We start from the raw sequence: 16,269 nt of genomic DNA, 5'->3' as shown, positions 1-16,269 counted from the left end.
ATGCAAAATAGTTTTGTGTGGTCTTGATTTGGCTATGCTTTCAGAATGTATTCACACCCCTTGAGTTTTTCCACATTTTGTTACAAAGTGGGATTCAAATTGATTTCATTGTTCTTTTTTTGTCAACGAGTTGGGAAGGGCCCTGTATATTTGTAGTGATACACCATCCAAAGTGTAATTTAATAACTGCATCATGCTCAAAGGGATATGTAATGTCTGCCACCCCATCTACCAATAGGTGCCCATTTCTAACTATTCAAAACCTCCCTGGTCTTTGTGGTTGAATATGTGCTTGAAATGTACTGCTCAACTGAGGGACCTTACAATTATCTGTATGTGTGAGGTATAGAAATGGGGTAGTCATTTAAAAATCATGTTTAACTATTATTGCAGAGTCCATGCAACTTATTACATGACTTGTTAAGCACATGTTTACTCCTGAACTTATTTAAGCTTGCCATAACACAAGTATTGAATACTTATTGACTCAAGACATTTTAGCTTTTCATTTTTAATTCATTTGTAAAGATTTTTTTTTTACAGAATTCCACTTTCACATTATGGGGTATTGTGTGTAGATCAGTGACACGAAATCTCTATTTAAAACAATTTTTATTCAGGCTATAACACAACAAAATGTGGAAAAAGTCAAAGGTGTGACTACTTTCTGAAGGCACTGTATTCACCCTTGGTAGTTGCATGCTCACAAGTTACAGCAAATGAAGGATATGGAGATTATGCATCAATATGTTATGCAATCAAAACAAAATTCCACACTAAACATAAACATTTTCTGTAAGCACATGTTCTGCAGCAAAGAGTCCGGGCCTAAAATGTAATGGGGTGTATTGATTGTTTGTTAATTCTTGACAAGAGCCCGTTGCCATAACGACTCCCCTGCAGATTACCTTCCTTAGTCCTGTGTCTGTGGGAGCCTTCCTGTGAGTTAAGACACTGAAGCCCCGTTTATACCTGGTTCTAACATGCACCAGTTATCTTGATCTTGTCCACATTCTGATTGTGCCCACACTTTCAGACAGGTGTAGACGATTAAAAGACACATTGTGATCAGATCTTCCTGACCACTTCCGGAGGTAGTCAGGCACGCATTGGGAGAATCTCAATTGAATACTCCTCACATGCCTTCGCCTTGCCTTCTTAAAACCCATTGGATGAGAAAGCCAGATGTCCCTCCCCTCTGACATCCTCCAATGGGTTTTGAGAAGGAGGCGAGGAGAGAGGATGCAATTGAGATTCTCCCATAGTGTCTGGATATCTTACAAGTGTAGACGGATCTGGACAGTGAAACCATTTTTAAATAATCAGTATCACACCTAAAATCATTGACATGTGGCACCATTAACTTATGGCATGTATTTGTGTCTTAAAATAAATAAAGAATGTCTGTCAAATCATTTACATACAGGGAGGGACCAAGAAATCTAGTCACAATGCAGACAGTGGACGGATATGAGACACATTTTAATTCCATGTGTAGAATGCGAACAAGATCAGGACAAAGGACGCATGTTAGCGCCAGGTATAAACGAGACTTGAATAACAACCTCTGAGAAATTCCATAAACTTAACACCGTTGACCATAAACTTAACACTGTTGACCTCAAACATAAATCGCCTCTCTGACCATCTATCGGAACATTGCACAACATTTCTAACAGGAGATAGATATATATTGATCCCACTAGGTCCTAGGAAATACAAGTCCAGTTCAAGATCAGCGGACCTCCAAACTCAAGTCTGGTACACTTCGGACAAGGCTTGTGTATAATTTGTTCAGTGAAAATGTTTGATACCTTGTTGGTAGGGGATCACATCTTGCACATAGTATACCCAGAGAAAATGATTGTATGATCAATGCATGTAAAGTCTTTCAAGGAAATCTATTCTGGCACTATTGAACGATTTTCATTGATATTTTTACCTCCCTTTACCTCAGATGAACAATTGAGACCCATATGCACAATTCTGAATAGGAATATGTCCCCAAAACTTCCTTGGTGATGCTTTACACTAAGTTGCTCTTATACTTGTGTAATAACAATGTAATTACTCTATTAACAATGTAATTATTCTAGTAATAACATTTAATGAATATGTACACCTTATTGCATTGTATTGTAAATGAAAACCTATCCCTAAGTGGATATAGCATGACAGTGCTGAAGTACTGATTGAATGTCTCTCCAAAGTTTTGTAAAACGTTTCTGTGATATACAGTAGCAGTGTTTTTGGATCAGCCAAGCCTGAGTGAAGGAGGAATACAATTTGATTAATCTTAAATATTGATGTTGTTGTCATGTAGCCCAGGGGTCTCCAACCCTGTTCCTAGAGAGCTACCTTGTCACGCCCTGACTCAGAGGACTCGCATTTGTTGAGTCAGGGTGTGTATTTTCTGTGTAGTATGTTCTATGTTGTATTTTCTAGGTTAGATCTAGATCGTCTATATCTATGTTGGCCGGTCTGGTTCCCAATCAGAGGCAGCTGTCGCTCGTTGTCTCTGATTGGGGACCATACTTAGGTAGCCTATTGGCACTAGTGGGTTGTGGGATCTTGTTCCAGTTAAGGTATGTTGTGTTGTGCTGCCTTGGACTTCACGTTTCGTTTTGTTTGTTATTTTGTCGATGTGTTTAAACGGTAAAATAAACATGTATGCATATTACGTTGCGCCTTGGTCCGTCCCATCTGTAAACGAACGTGACAGAAGATCCCACCAAACGAGGACCAAGCAGCGTGTTCAGGAGCAAACGCCGGGAATTCAACAGGAGGTTACATTAGTAGATGTCCTCCTCGGTTGGGGGAGAATTACGGAGGAGGAGGCCGTCCGTTACCGGAAGGCGATGAAGGAGGATGCCCAGGTAGGAGAGGAGAAACGGCGCTAACAGTGCCGACGACGGAGACCCGAGAGGCAACCCCAAGACATTTTTTTGGGGGGGCACACGGTGTGGACGACGAGGCAGCAGGAGGCCGTTAAAGGGCGGGTCTGCAGGTTAGGAGAGGAGACCACCATGTTACGGGGGCTATTGGTTCAGAGGGAGCAGGAGTTATTCGGTCAGAGGGAGGCGCTACAGGAGGCTATAAGGGAGAAGGAATGTGTAGAGGCACGGCGAGAGGAGCTGGTTAGGCAGCAGAAGGAGCGGGGTTTAATAAAGGAACCCAGTCCCGCTCCTCACACCAAGCAAGTGGTGCGTGTCGCCAGTCCGGTCCGGCCCGTTCCTGCTTCCCGCACTAAGCCAGTGGTGCGTGTTCCCAGTACGGCCCGACCCGTTCCTGCCCCTCGCACCAAGCCAGTGGTGCGCGTCGCCAGTCCGGCCCGTCCTGTTCCTGCTTCCCGCACCAAGTCAGTGATGCGCGTCGCCAGCCCGGTCCGGCCTGTTCCTGTCCCTCGCACCAAGCCAGTGGTGCGCGTCGCCAGCCCGGTCCGGCCTGTTCCTGCCCCTCGCACCAAGCCAGTGGTGCGCGTCGCCAGCCCGGTCCGGCCTGTTCCTGCCCCTCGCACCAAGCCAGTGGTGCGCGTCGCCAGCCCGGTCCGGCCTGTTCCTGCTCCTCGCACCAAGCCAGTGGTGCGCGTCGCCAGTCCGGCCCGTCCTGTTCCTGCTTCCCGCACCAAGCCAGTGGTGCGCGTCGCCAGCCCGGTCCGGCCTGTTCCTGACCCTCGCATCAAGCCAGTGGTGCGCGTCGCCAGCCCGGTCCGGCCTGTTCCTGTCCATCGCACCAAGCCAGTGGTGCGCGTCGCCAGCCCGGTCCGGCCTGTTCCTGTCCCTCGCACCAAGCCAGTGGTGCGTGTCGCCAGCCCGGTCCGGCCTGTTCCTGTCCCTCGCACCAAGCCAGTGGTGCGCGTCGCCAGCCCGGTCCGGCCTGTTCCTGCCCCTCGCACCAAGCCAGTGGTGCGCGTCGCCAGCCCGGTCCGGCCTGTTCCTGCTCCTCGCACCAAGCCAGTGGTGCGTGTGTCCAGTCCGGCACGGCCCGTGCCTGTTCCACCGGTGCCTGGTTCGGCACCGGTCAGCTGCTCCACTCCGGAGCCAGAGCAATCCGCTTCACCGGGGTCCAGACCAGCTCCGGTCAGCGGCTCCACTCCGGAGCCAGAGTAGTCCGCTCCACCGGTGCCTGATCCAGCTCCGGTCAGCTACTCCACTCCGGAGCCAGAGCAATACGCTTCACCGGGGTCCAGTCCAGATCCGGTCAGCGGCTCCAGTCCGGAGCCTGAGCAGTTCGCTCCACCGTCGTCGGGTCCAGCTCCAGTCAGCGGTTCCAGTCCAGACCCAGACGTCAGCCCCTCTCCAGGTTCGGGGTCTCCCACACCAGAGTCCAGACAGGGCTTGGTACTTCGTGGGAGGAAGGAGAGGGCAAGCAGCGTGCCGAGGTCCAGACCAGACCAGGGGCGCAACAGGGAGGCGGAGAGTAAGTGGTCGTCACGCCCTGAGCCGGATCCGCCTCCGAGGCGGAATGCCCACCCAGCCCCTACCCTGTTATGGTTATGTTGCGCGGTCGGAGTCCGCACCTTTGGGGGGGGGTACTATCACGCCCTGACTCAGAGGACTCGTATTTGTTGAGTCAGGGTGTGTATTTTCTGTGTAGTATGTTCTATGTTGTATTTTCTAGGTTAGATCTAGATCGTCTATATCTATGTTGGCCGGTGTGGTTCCCAATCAGAGGCAGCTGTCGCTCGTTGTCTCTGATTGGGGACCATACTTAGGTAGCCTATTGGCACTAGTGGGTTGTGGGATCTTGTTCCAGTTAAGGTATGTTGTGTTGTGCTGCCTTGGACTTCACGTTTCGTTTTGTTTGTTATTTTGTCGATGTGTTTAAACGGTAAAATAAACATGCATATCACGTTGCGCCTTGGTCCGTCCCGTCTGTAAACGAACGTGACATACCTCCTGTTGGTTTTCGCTCCAATTCCAGTTGTAACTAACCTGGTTCAGCTTACCAAGCAGCTAATTATTAGAATCAGGTGTGCTAGATTAGGGTTGGAGTAGCTCTCCAGGAACAGTGTTGGAGAGCCCTGATGTAGGCCTTGGGAAGCCCCTGGTCAGTGTGTCTCCATGTTGTTTTATACATTGAAATGTAACTATATTGAAAGGCTGTGGGCTCAATTCAATCAAACCTGGATTGTGGGAGTTTGTAAACAAAGACACCAATCATTGCTGTGGTGAGTCCAATTGAATTTCAGCCCACACCTGTCTCAGTGTGTTTGTCAACTGTGCACAGAAAAGGTTTGTAATTAAATATGTTGGGTTACAAATATGTTTTGATCCAGCATGTGGTCCATGTGTATGTTTCTTCATGGCCCAATATACAATACCAGTCAAAAGATTGAACACACCTACTCATTCAAGGGTTTTTCTTTATGTTGACTATTTTCTACATTGTAGAATAATAGTGAAGACATCAAAACTATGAAATAACACATATGGAATCATGTAGTAACCAAAATCTTACTACATGTGTTAAACAAATCAAAACATATTTGAGATTCTTCAAAGTAGCCACCCTTTGCCTTGAAGACAGCTTTGCACACTCTTGGCATTCTCTCAACCAGCTTCATGAGGTAGTCACCTGGAATGCATTTCAATTAACAGGTGTGCCTTGTTAAAAGTTAATTTGTGGAATTTATTTCCTTCTTAATGCATTTGAGCCAATCAGTTGTGTTGTGACAAGATAGGGGTGGTATACAGAAGATAGCCCAATTTGGTAAAAGACCAAGTCCATATTATAGCAAGAACAGCTCAAATAAGCAAAGAGAAACGACAGTCCATCATTACTTTAAGAAATGAAGGTCAGTCAATACGGATCATTTCAAGAACTTTGAAAGTTTCTTCAAGTGCAGTCGCAAAAACCATCAAGCGTTATGATGAAACTGGCTCTCATGAGGACCGCCACAGGAAAGGAAGACCCAGAGTTACCTCTGCTGCAGAGGATAAGTTCATTAGAGTTACCAGCCTCAGAAATTGCAGCCTAAATAAATGCTTCACAGAGTTCAAGTAACAGACACATCTCAACATCAACTGTTCAGAGGGGACTGCGTGAATCAGGCCTTCATGGTCTAATTGCTGCAAAGAAACAACTACTAAAGGACACCAATAAGAAGAAGAGACTTGCTTGGGCCAAGAAACACAAGCAATGGACATTAGACCTGTGGAAATCTGTCCTTTGGTCTGATGAGTCCAAATTGAGATTTTTGGTTCCAACCGCCGTGTCTTTGTGAGGCGCAGACTAGGTGAACGGATGATCTCTGCATGTGTGGTTCCCACCTTGAAGCATGGAGGAGGAGGTGTGATGGTGTGGGGGTGCTTTGCATTCTGCAACGATACGCCATCCCATCTGGTTGGCGCTTAGTGGGACTATAATTAGTTTTTCAACAGGACAATGACCCAACACACCTCCAGGCTGTGTAAGGGCTATTTTACCAAGAAGGAGAGTGATGGAGTGCTGCATCAGATGACCTGGCCTCCACAATCACCCGACCTCAACCCAATTGTGATGGTTTGGGATGAGTTGGACCGCAGAGTGAAGGAAAAGCAGCTAACAAGTGCTCAGCATGTGTGGGAACAAGAGTGTGCAAAGCTGTCATCAAAGTAAAAGGTGGCTACTTTGAAGAATCTTAAATGTAAAATATATTTTGATTTGTTAAACACTGAGACAGCCTATAGGGAGGAGGTCAGAGATCTGGCCGTGTGGTGCCAGGACAACAACCTCTCCCTCAATGTGACCAAGACAAAGGAGATGATTGTGGACTACAGGAAAAAAAAGAGGACTGAGCACGCCCCCATTCTCATCGACGGGGCTGTAGTGGAACAGGTTGAGAGCTTCAAGTTCCTTGGTGTCCACATCACCAACGAACTATCATGGTCCAAACACACCAAGACAGTCGTGAAGAGGGCACGACAAAGCCTATTCCCACTCAGGAGACTAAAAAGATTTGGCATGGGTCCTCAGATCCTCAAAAAATTCTACAGCTGCACCATCGAGAGCATCCTGACTGGTTGCATCACCGCCTGGTATGGCAACTGCTTGGCCTCTGACCGCAAGGCACTACAGAGGGTAGTGCGTACGGCCCAGTACATCACTGGGGCAAAGCTTCCTGCCATCCAGGACCTCTATACCAGGCGGTGTCAGAGGAAGGCCCTCAAAATTGTCAAAGACTCCAGCCACCCTAGTCATAGACTGTTCTCTCTGCTACCGCACGGCAAGCGGTACCGGAGTGCCAAGTCTAGGTCCAAAAGACTTCTCAACAGCTTCTACCCCCAAGCCATAAGACTCCTGAACAGCTAATCATGGCTACCCGGACTATTTGCACTGCCCCCCCACCCCATCCTTTTTACGCTGCTGCTACTCTGTTAAGTATTTATGCATAGTCACTTTAACTCTACCCACATGTACATATTACCTCAACTACCTCAACTAGCCGGTGCCCCCGCACATTGACTCTGCAACGGTACCCCCCTGTATATATAGCCTCCCTACTGTCACTTTATTTTACTTCTGCTCTTTTTTTCTCAACACTTTTTTTTGTTGTTGTTGTTTTATTCTTACTTTTTTTGTTTAAAATAAATGCACTGTTGGTTAAGGGCTGTAAGTAAGCATTTCACTGTAATGTCTGCACCTGTTGTATTCGGCGCATGTGACCAATAAAATTTGATTTGATTTGATTTGATTTTGGTTACTACATGACTCCATATGTGTTATTTCATAGTTTTGATGTCTTCACTATTATTCTACAATGTAGAAAATAGTAAAAGTAAAGAAAAACCCTTGAATGAGTAGGTGTGTCCAAACTTTTGACTGGTACTGTATATACTTCATATGAAAGTAAAACAACTGTGTCAGGTCCTTACAGTTGTAGTAGATCACAATGTCCCAAATAATAACAATAATACTACTAATAATACATATGATATAATTCGTATATTAACACAATGTATTAATATTTAATCATACATGTTTACCCCTATTATTATTATTATTATTATTATTATTATTATTATTATTATTGAACAAGCTGCTGGAGATCTATTGCCAGCGCTTAGTTTCTTCCCATCCTACTGAAACCCGAGAGGAGAGAGAGTGCATTGCATCACTACCCACTCGCCATCCATCCCATCTCCTCTTTACAGTACCAAAACATATGGTGGAAAAATCATCACATCTGCCGGGACGCACTACAACAATAGACAGCATCTAGCCCAAGAGAACCGGGGCGTCCATCATGTTTGCTGTCCAGAGCTCCATGAGGCTGTGAGCGCCGTCGTGATTTTTGACACGGGGTACCATCACGGCAGCCGAGGATTCTTCTCGCGACTGTCTGGGCTCTCCATCGAGTGGGGAAGATGGCCGCCATGAAAATTTTAACCAGCAGTGGGCTGTTCTTAGCGTTATGTGCGTTGGGGTTGCTAGCCATGGCAATCTGCACCGACTATTGGTATGAGACAGATGCGCGGAGACACCGAGAAAGGTGTAAAAACTACGCCAACAAGAGAAACGACCCGGGGTACATCTACATCTCAAATAGCAATCTCCCCCTCCAGATGCCCCCAAAGGGCATTGAAAGGAAAGGTAACGGTCCAAGTGCCGGAGCTCAGCCTCTTATTAGGGAAAAACGGCACTTTCTGGCCGCAGCATCAGCTATGGAGTCCCACTGCAATCGCCAGTTCAATTCAACCATATCTGGGCTCTGGAGAAAGTGTCTTCGAGATGGATTTGACCTGGAGACAGAGGACCTCATATATAAAGGTAAGGATGCTACAGCTAATAGCCTACATCAGGCCCTGGTGTTATGTGGTGCTGATGCTGCTCACTGGGTGTAAGCATGTTGCTCAGATCCAAGCTCAACATGATCATATTGATACACTGGGCATGGGATTAACTGATGCTCGTAACTGTCACTGTAGGGCCGTTGCCATAATAATATTTTACAAGAGCGGCTTTTGTTCATCATTGTAAACTACAGTAGCCTACAGTAAATAATCTAGATGGGAATGCCAGTAGTGTCCGTGACGCCGAAGACGTGACACCTCCGTATTTTTTACGCTTTGTGTACAGCTCTGTCCATGGTGCTGAATTTAATTTAGGCTTTGCGACCAGCCCGTTTGCCTTGCAGTAGCACACTATGGCGGAGGAAGGGGGTCTTCCCTTGTAAAAGCGAAAAGGTTTTGTCTCAGGTGCTATTTGGACATTTCAATTTTGCTGAGTGCATTTGGCATCTGTTACATTAAAATACTAGATAATGTGTTATGGGTGATGCGTCGACTGCCACGGGGGAGACCGAGAGAAGAGCAAAGACTGAATTATTGATAAACATCCTGGTTCGTGGGAATTTTGAGCTGCAGGAGAGAAAATCACAGTGCATGGAACTCTCGCAGAACGGCCTCGTCCGATACATAAGATCAGGGTTTTCTGTGCAATGCAATGAGGCGTTCATGCCTGACAACTCTGAGATTCTGATGAATAATGAGAGAACGAAAGCAATGTTATCATAAACACAGTACCTTCATTCAAGGGAAATTCAGGATACTGAACATTTTGGAGAATTCTCCAGAAATTATAGCATGTTTGTTTACCAGGATGTTTTCCTAATGTATTCAATCAGATTCAAACTGTCCAGAGTAGGCCTAAGAGGACAGTGAAAACATAAATGTTCTTGGGTTGTTCCACGAAAATAGTTCCTTTTGCATCCCTTTAATATTTTAATTAGAAATTGTGCACCAATGTTGAATTTTAAAAGCCTGTTATATTAAATGAAGTGCCCTTTAATATAGACCACATGGAGAATTCAATACATCAGATTTTTTATAAGAATACAATTCAGCATTTTGATGTGTCCCTCTGTGCACCCTCTGTGACTTCTAGGAAGATTTTAACCCCTTAACCCCAAAATGTATCCACGTTTTCAGCATCATTGTAAAGCCCTAATTATTTTGTTGCTTTAAAAAAGTCATTTCTGAAGATTATTATTTATTTAATGTGATTAGTGATTCATTTACGTTTGTCCCTCATTTTGTTATTCTGGATGGCCAGCTAAGAACAATGACAAGCTGCCATGTGGGGAATTGTAGGTGGCTCGTTTCAGCTAGCTTGATCTTGTTCTTGATACCATGTCTTGTTTTGAGGTGTTTTGACTGATGTCATGTCTATGCTAATATGGCCAAAATGTGCTAGCTAGCTAACCAACAACTGTAACGATGTATTGAGAGACAACAAGTAAGTGCTCATTGTGCAAATGTATTTGTTTTCAATAAACATTGGAGAGGAAATATAGTTTACATGTTGTCAACAATCTAAGCCAACCCTGTCTGTTTTGCCCCATAGTTGCGTATGCATCGGTTTTGTTAAACAACCAACCCATCTATAGTAAAATCATAGTGTAAAAACAGGTTCTCATTTTATTGCCCCTTTTCTGGTGTTTTGTGGTGGAAAACTGAGCGGGTCGAGCATAACACGTCAACCCTAGAAATGTTTTAACAATGTAATTTTTTGGGTGAAACTTGCATTTAGTTTCCATTCCCTGTTTCACACAACAATCTTCCATTCCCCCTGTGATACGTGGATTTATGGCTGATTTAAGATTAAATCTTCAACCCTGTGATTCAATGCTACATGTATGGCATGACAACAAACGACAGATTAGTTGGCTAAAGCACAAACAGATCTGGCTACCACCAGACTGTGAGACCAGAGCACATTAAAAGTGATTAATTTGGCCAATACTATAGATTCTCCTCAGTAACTGGGACATGGAACCCAATCCAGCAATGTCTATTTCATCCCTCAGGCTGCTATAGTGCCATATGAGGTTGTGAACTGTTGGCTCCATGTTTTAGCCTGCATACAGTATCTTAGCTTCCGGAGCTGAATGTTTGCAGCTGAAGTTCAGGTGTGACTTTTGACAACTCTATCACATTTGGTGGGTCAATACCAACGTTTTGGCGATATCCCTGCCTCAACATTGGGTTCTCACATTTGATGACTTGTTTTTGTTGCCTTTGACCTAAAATTGATCAAACAATAAAAGCGAGTAGGTAGCCAGATCTACTACTGAGCAAGTGCTTAGTAAATTGGTCTCCATCCATTGCTCTTGGTCTTGAGGCTCACACCATGTTAGATTTTGCAGAAGTAGTCATGGGATAGAAATGTCTCACCGCTCATCTGGATGACGTGTGCTTCCCCACCTGACACGAGAACAATGAATTATGTATTTCTGTACTCTGAACAGAGTGAACTCAATGCTAAGGCCTTTTCAAACCCTTTTTTGAACATTATCACTTGTTCATGTTTTCCTTTTTGATTCTTCCTCTTGTTTATGCCAGAACCATTTAGCCATTTCCATCGATGGTGACTGACTAGGCTTTATGGCAGGGGTCTTATTCCACACTTAAAAAATCACGTCACAAACATATTCCAGCATAAATCTCCCTTCTCCCTGATAACAATTTATCGATCTAACAAGTAACTGTTGGTAAATGAACTACAATGATTAGAGAACACAACATCCTGGTATATGTGAAGATATTTGCAATAATAATATGTCATTTGAGCATGGGTGTCGATCTCATCACAGTGATATGATGAAACAGTAATGCAACTCTCTACTCTTCCTGTTGGTATAATTGGTCTGGATACCCACCTCGCACTGAGAGAGCCTAATTAGAGGCTGATCTACATGAATGATGCCGGATGCTGTTTCTGCTCTGAATCACAGCTAGCTGTCTCTCACGTTAAGAGGCACACTGAGGATATTGCATGACGACGTCATTCACAGTGACACAAAGGACTCATAACAATGTTCTGTTTTAGAACTACCGTAGTGTCTACATGCTTAACTGAGCCACCATATTCAGTGTGGTTGAGTATTTTGTCTGCAAAGCGGCCTGTTTTATCAAGATCTTATCAAGACTGTGTTTCTATCCTAATCATAAAATATTTTCTTCAGGATTGATTCAGCGGTGCATCCCAGTCAAGTATCATTACTCTTCCTCCATCCTTCCGCGGAATTTACCCATCAACATCACCAAGACCATCCGTCAGGATGAGTGGCATGCACTCCGTAAGTCTGAGCCTGTCTCTGTCTAATGGCTGTCTTACTGGCTGTACAGTATGTCTGGACTCTCCCTGGGTTCAATCATTTTCTCTGTCTATCTCTCTAGTTCTCTTTCTCTCTAACTGTTATCTCAGGATCAAATACATTTAAAGTGGCGGCCATTGAGAGCAATAGTAATAAAACCAATCCTCTCAATTTCATCTTCTTGTTATCGCTGTTCACCCCTCCCTGTCGCCCTCTCTAGTTCTGATATCCTTCAAAAAGATAAGGAAAACGACATGGTTCTGTGAAGGAAGTGACAGGGATTTGTAAGGGTGTATGGCTCTATTTGTGGCAGGAATATTTCGGTATATCATATGCTGTGAATATGATTGTGCAGGCATTGCATTTCTGTGCTGTGCATGCTGTAGATCCCACTAGGCCTTCTGCTCTGATCTCCAGTGTTCTTTGTCCACTAAATGATGGAGGTGTGTGTCTGTTGGTGCAGATCTACGCAGGATGACGGCTGGCTTTGTGGGCATGGCCGTGTCCATCATCCTGTTTGGCTGGATTATCGGAGTGCTGGGCTGCTGTCAGCAGCATGACCTCATGCAGTATGTAGCTGGACTACTCTTTCTCATGGGAGGTAAGAGCTGGCTCCTCTCTCTGTTTGGTGTGTCTGTGTGTGTGCATGTGTGTGTTTGTTTGATGCATTGTGTAGACTACAGTAGTTGTGGGTATATGCGCTTGGGTGTGAGAGAGCTATATGTGTGAACACATATAGGTTTATATAATAAGGCGTACAAGAAACTCATGACATCTCTGTTTTACATCTCTGTAAAACTCATGACATCTCTGTTTTACATCTCTGTAAAACACATGAAATCTCTGTTTTACATCTCTGTAAAACTCATGACATCTCTGGAGTGTAAAGATGTTACCATCTATTGTCTGGCTGACCCACTAGGCCTACCAACATAGGAATGACATAATATGTTAATTAAAGTTGCTGTGAATGATTTAGCAGTGAATCCCATACGTTTCCGTTTCTCTCCTTGTCCTCCCTCAGGAACATGCTGTATCATCTCCCTGTGTACGTGTGTGGCAGGCATCAACTTTGAGCTGTCCCGCTACCCACGCTACATGTATGGCCTCCCAGAGGATATTAGCCATGGTTACGGCTGGTCCATGTTCTGTGCCTGGGGAGGCTTAGGCCTCACTCTGCTGGCTGGATTCCTGTGCACCCTGGCCCCATCCCTAAGCACCCCCTCCCGCACAACCGTCCACAAGCCCAGGCAGGAGAACGGAACCGTGTGATGGGACCGTGTGACTGGCCCACAGAGCGCACAAGGAAGCAACACCCATCCAACCTCATCCAACGTTGTTGTCCAACCACCATCTCACCTCATCCCCTTTCCCTGTCCATACCACCCCTGTCATCCATCTGAATCAAGAGTTTACCAGAGAAATTGTACATGGGAGAACAGAGCAAAGACAAACCACACCAAACTGAACTATTTACTGTACATCTAAGACACACAGAGTAATGGCCCCCAGAATACTTTGGGACATGGCAAGACCTTTTTGTTGTTAAACGTTTGACTACTAACTCTATGGCAGCCTAAAGGCGACTGTTTGTCTGTTTTATTTTCAAGAGGAATTGTCTTAAAATGGTGCTCTCTTTTAACACAAACAACACAAGCACACACTCCAAGAGCTTAGAAAGAAACAACAAACATCTCTAAATGGAACAAACCTACAAACAAGAAAATGTGGCAGAGCATCCTGTCATCATTCCTCTTTTAGTCGGGTGGTCTGTACTGTGTTTATTATTGTTCGCAACGAAAAATTATGCTGGCATAAACTGTCCATTGTTTTGAATCCGCTGACTGATATCAAGCATTATCCCTGGGAAGGACTTTACAGCTTAAGCCTAAAACCTGCTCCTTGCGGCAGAGGACCAAGAGCACAAAATGGAAATGGCAGTGGTGGAACAGCAAGATAAAATACAGAACTGCGCTTTTGAAGAGCATATCTTTCAGCGCTTCTATGATTCAGTATGTACAAATGCATCTCTACGTAGATTCAGGTCATTGTTTGTATAAAGTAACTCTTGAATAAGAATGTTTTTTTTTCTGTTTGTTTCGAGGTAACAATGGCGATTTGGGTCTTCAGTGATGTTGTTTGCTGGAATAAATGGTATGCTTCATGATTAGAAGAATAAGAGGGATTGCAAGGTGCAGTAAGTACTGTTTGAGAGTAGCAGAGGCAGTTAAAGGCCCAGTGCAGTCAAACATGTGATTTGTCTGTGTTATATATTTCCACACTATGAGGTTGGAATAATACTGTGAAATTGTGAAAATTATGATAATGCCATTTTAGTGTAAGAGCTGTTTGATTAGTTTTCCCCTCCCCACTCAAACCACTCCCAGACAGTCTTAGCAAAATTCTTGCCTGAGAAATTGCTCTTTGCTAAGAAGCTATTTTTGTTTCTTTCTGACCATTTTAACTGATAACAATCACAGTAAGGTACTTAATTGTTACCTGGAAATGATTTGATATTGAAATATAAACGGCTGCTTTGGACCTTTAAGTAACAGTTAGTATTGTATGTTGAAGGACTGGGTTCAATGAAAATTGTTTTAACCTTCTGGTAACACATTCAAACTTAGAAACAATGACAGACAGTAATTTATAGTTATAAGTGACAGGATTTGGCAGGAATTGAACAGCAGACAACAGTGTTGGACATGCATTTAATGTATTCTGCCACAAAAACCTTCACATAGCACAACACATTGTAGCAAGTAGCAATGCATGGAGTGATTTGGTTTGTGTGAATTGCTGCAAAATGCAGGTTTTTGCACAGCATAGATTCCCAAAGCTTCTGTTAAAGTTTATAATTGAATCCATGTCTTATTCAACACAACATTTCTGTTACTATTCTTCTGTAAGTGAAAATGGGTGATGTTGAGATTTACATTGAGATAGCAGTAGGGCTGTGAAAAGTCATACTTAATGTTTACATCAGTAACACCACTGGGATGTTGTTTTTTCCAGTCTACCAATCCTTCTCTCCTCTCGTTTGGGGCAGGGGTGTCTGCTCTTGCCCATAGCTGTTCTCTGTATTCTTCCTCAGTAGGGGGGAAACTAGGAATCAGCTTAGGTCTCTTGGAGACAAGACCAAATATGTGGTATCTTGTAAGCAGACAACGTGATGTCCTGTTAAAAGCACCATCTGTATCACTTGAGCATGAAGTATCCTTATTGAGTCGACCACTATCCTGCAAGTGGGCTGAATTAATTGAGGGAGCTCACCATTTCTTAATTTCAGTGCCACTTTTGCCCCAGGCAACAGGCAGTCTTACTGGCCCTTTGCAGTTTTCTGAGTCCCCTTTGCAATTCATAGAGACAAGGAGAGGTCAAAAGGCCCTCATTTGGGTAACATTGGATTAATGTACTCTGTAAGTGCACAGTTCTCACAGGACTTGAGAGGTATAATAATGATACAAGCACACTTGTGTATTACATAAAGGATCTGGGATGAAACTCAGGCCATGTTGTGAGTTTGTTTGTGGCAGGTCTAGGTTCAGACAGGCTTTGGAGGCTAGCACTGCACATGAATTAAGATGTAATTACAGGTAAGATGGAATTTATGTATTTTGTGAGTACAGAGTACTCAAGGAACACTGTTTTGTTACCTACATTTAAAAAAGCACACTCATTGTGACACTTTTTCAGCAGTGTTATGTGGTGAGGTGATGAGCTATAACCTTTCCAGTGAATTAGTATTTGACTGTAGATAAAAACATTGCCTCAAAGTGACTACAAAGTGAAACATCCAAACATTGTTACTACATGTAGCACCACCTCAGACTTGTAAAAGAGTTGTGTATATTGGTGAGCTCATCCACAGTCTTCTCCTCCAGTTTATATCACCACATACAGTGAGGGAAAAAAGTATTTGATCCCCTGCTGATTTTGTACGTTTGCCCACTGACAAAGAAATGATCAGTCTATAATTTTAATGGTAGGTTTATTTGAACAGTGAGAGACAGAATAACAACAACAAAATCCAGAAAAACGCATGTCAAAAATGTTATAAATTGATTTGCATTTTAATGAGGGAAATAAGTATTTGACCCCCTCTCAATCAGAAAGATTTCTGGCTCCCAGGTGTCTTTTATACACGTAACGAGCTGAGATTAGGAGCACACTCTTAAAGGGAGTGCTCC

At 44.1% G+C, this 16,269-nt stretch overlaps 1 protein-coding gene across 1 annotated transcript; it reads left to right on the top strand.

The window, feature by feature from the left end:
* Positions 1-8,348: 8,348 nt before the first annotated feature.
* On the top strand, positions 8,349-13,351 carry tmem276b (transmembrane protein 276b; the record flags this gene model as incomplete). The annotated part of the gene is made up of 5 exons (XM_084154543.1): positions 8,349-8,574; positions 8,638-8,751; positions 11,948-12,061; positions 12,543-12,680; positions 13,104-13,351. The coding sequence occupies 5 exons, from the start codon at positions 8,349-8,351 to the stop codon at positions 13,349-13,351; spliced, it is 840 nt and encodes a 279-aa protein (XP_084010669.1).
* Positions 13,352-16,269: the final 2,918 nt, after the last annotated feature.

The sequence above is a fragment of the Coregonus lavaretus genome, assembly GCF_964263955.1.
Source record: "Coregonus lavaretus genome assembly, chromosome: 37".
Lineage (NCBI taxonomy): Eukaryota > Metazoa > Chordata > Actinopteri > Salmoniformes > Salmonidae > Coregonus > Coregonus lavaretus.
The sequence above is the reverse complement of the archived record's forward strand: the minus strand, read 5'-3'. Positions and strand labels throughout refer to the sequence as shown.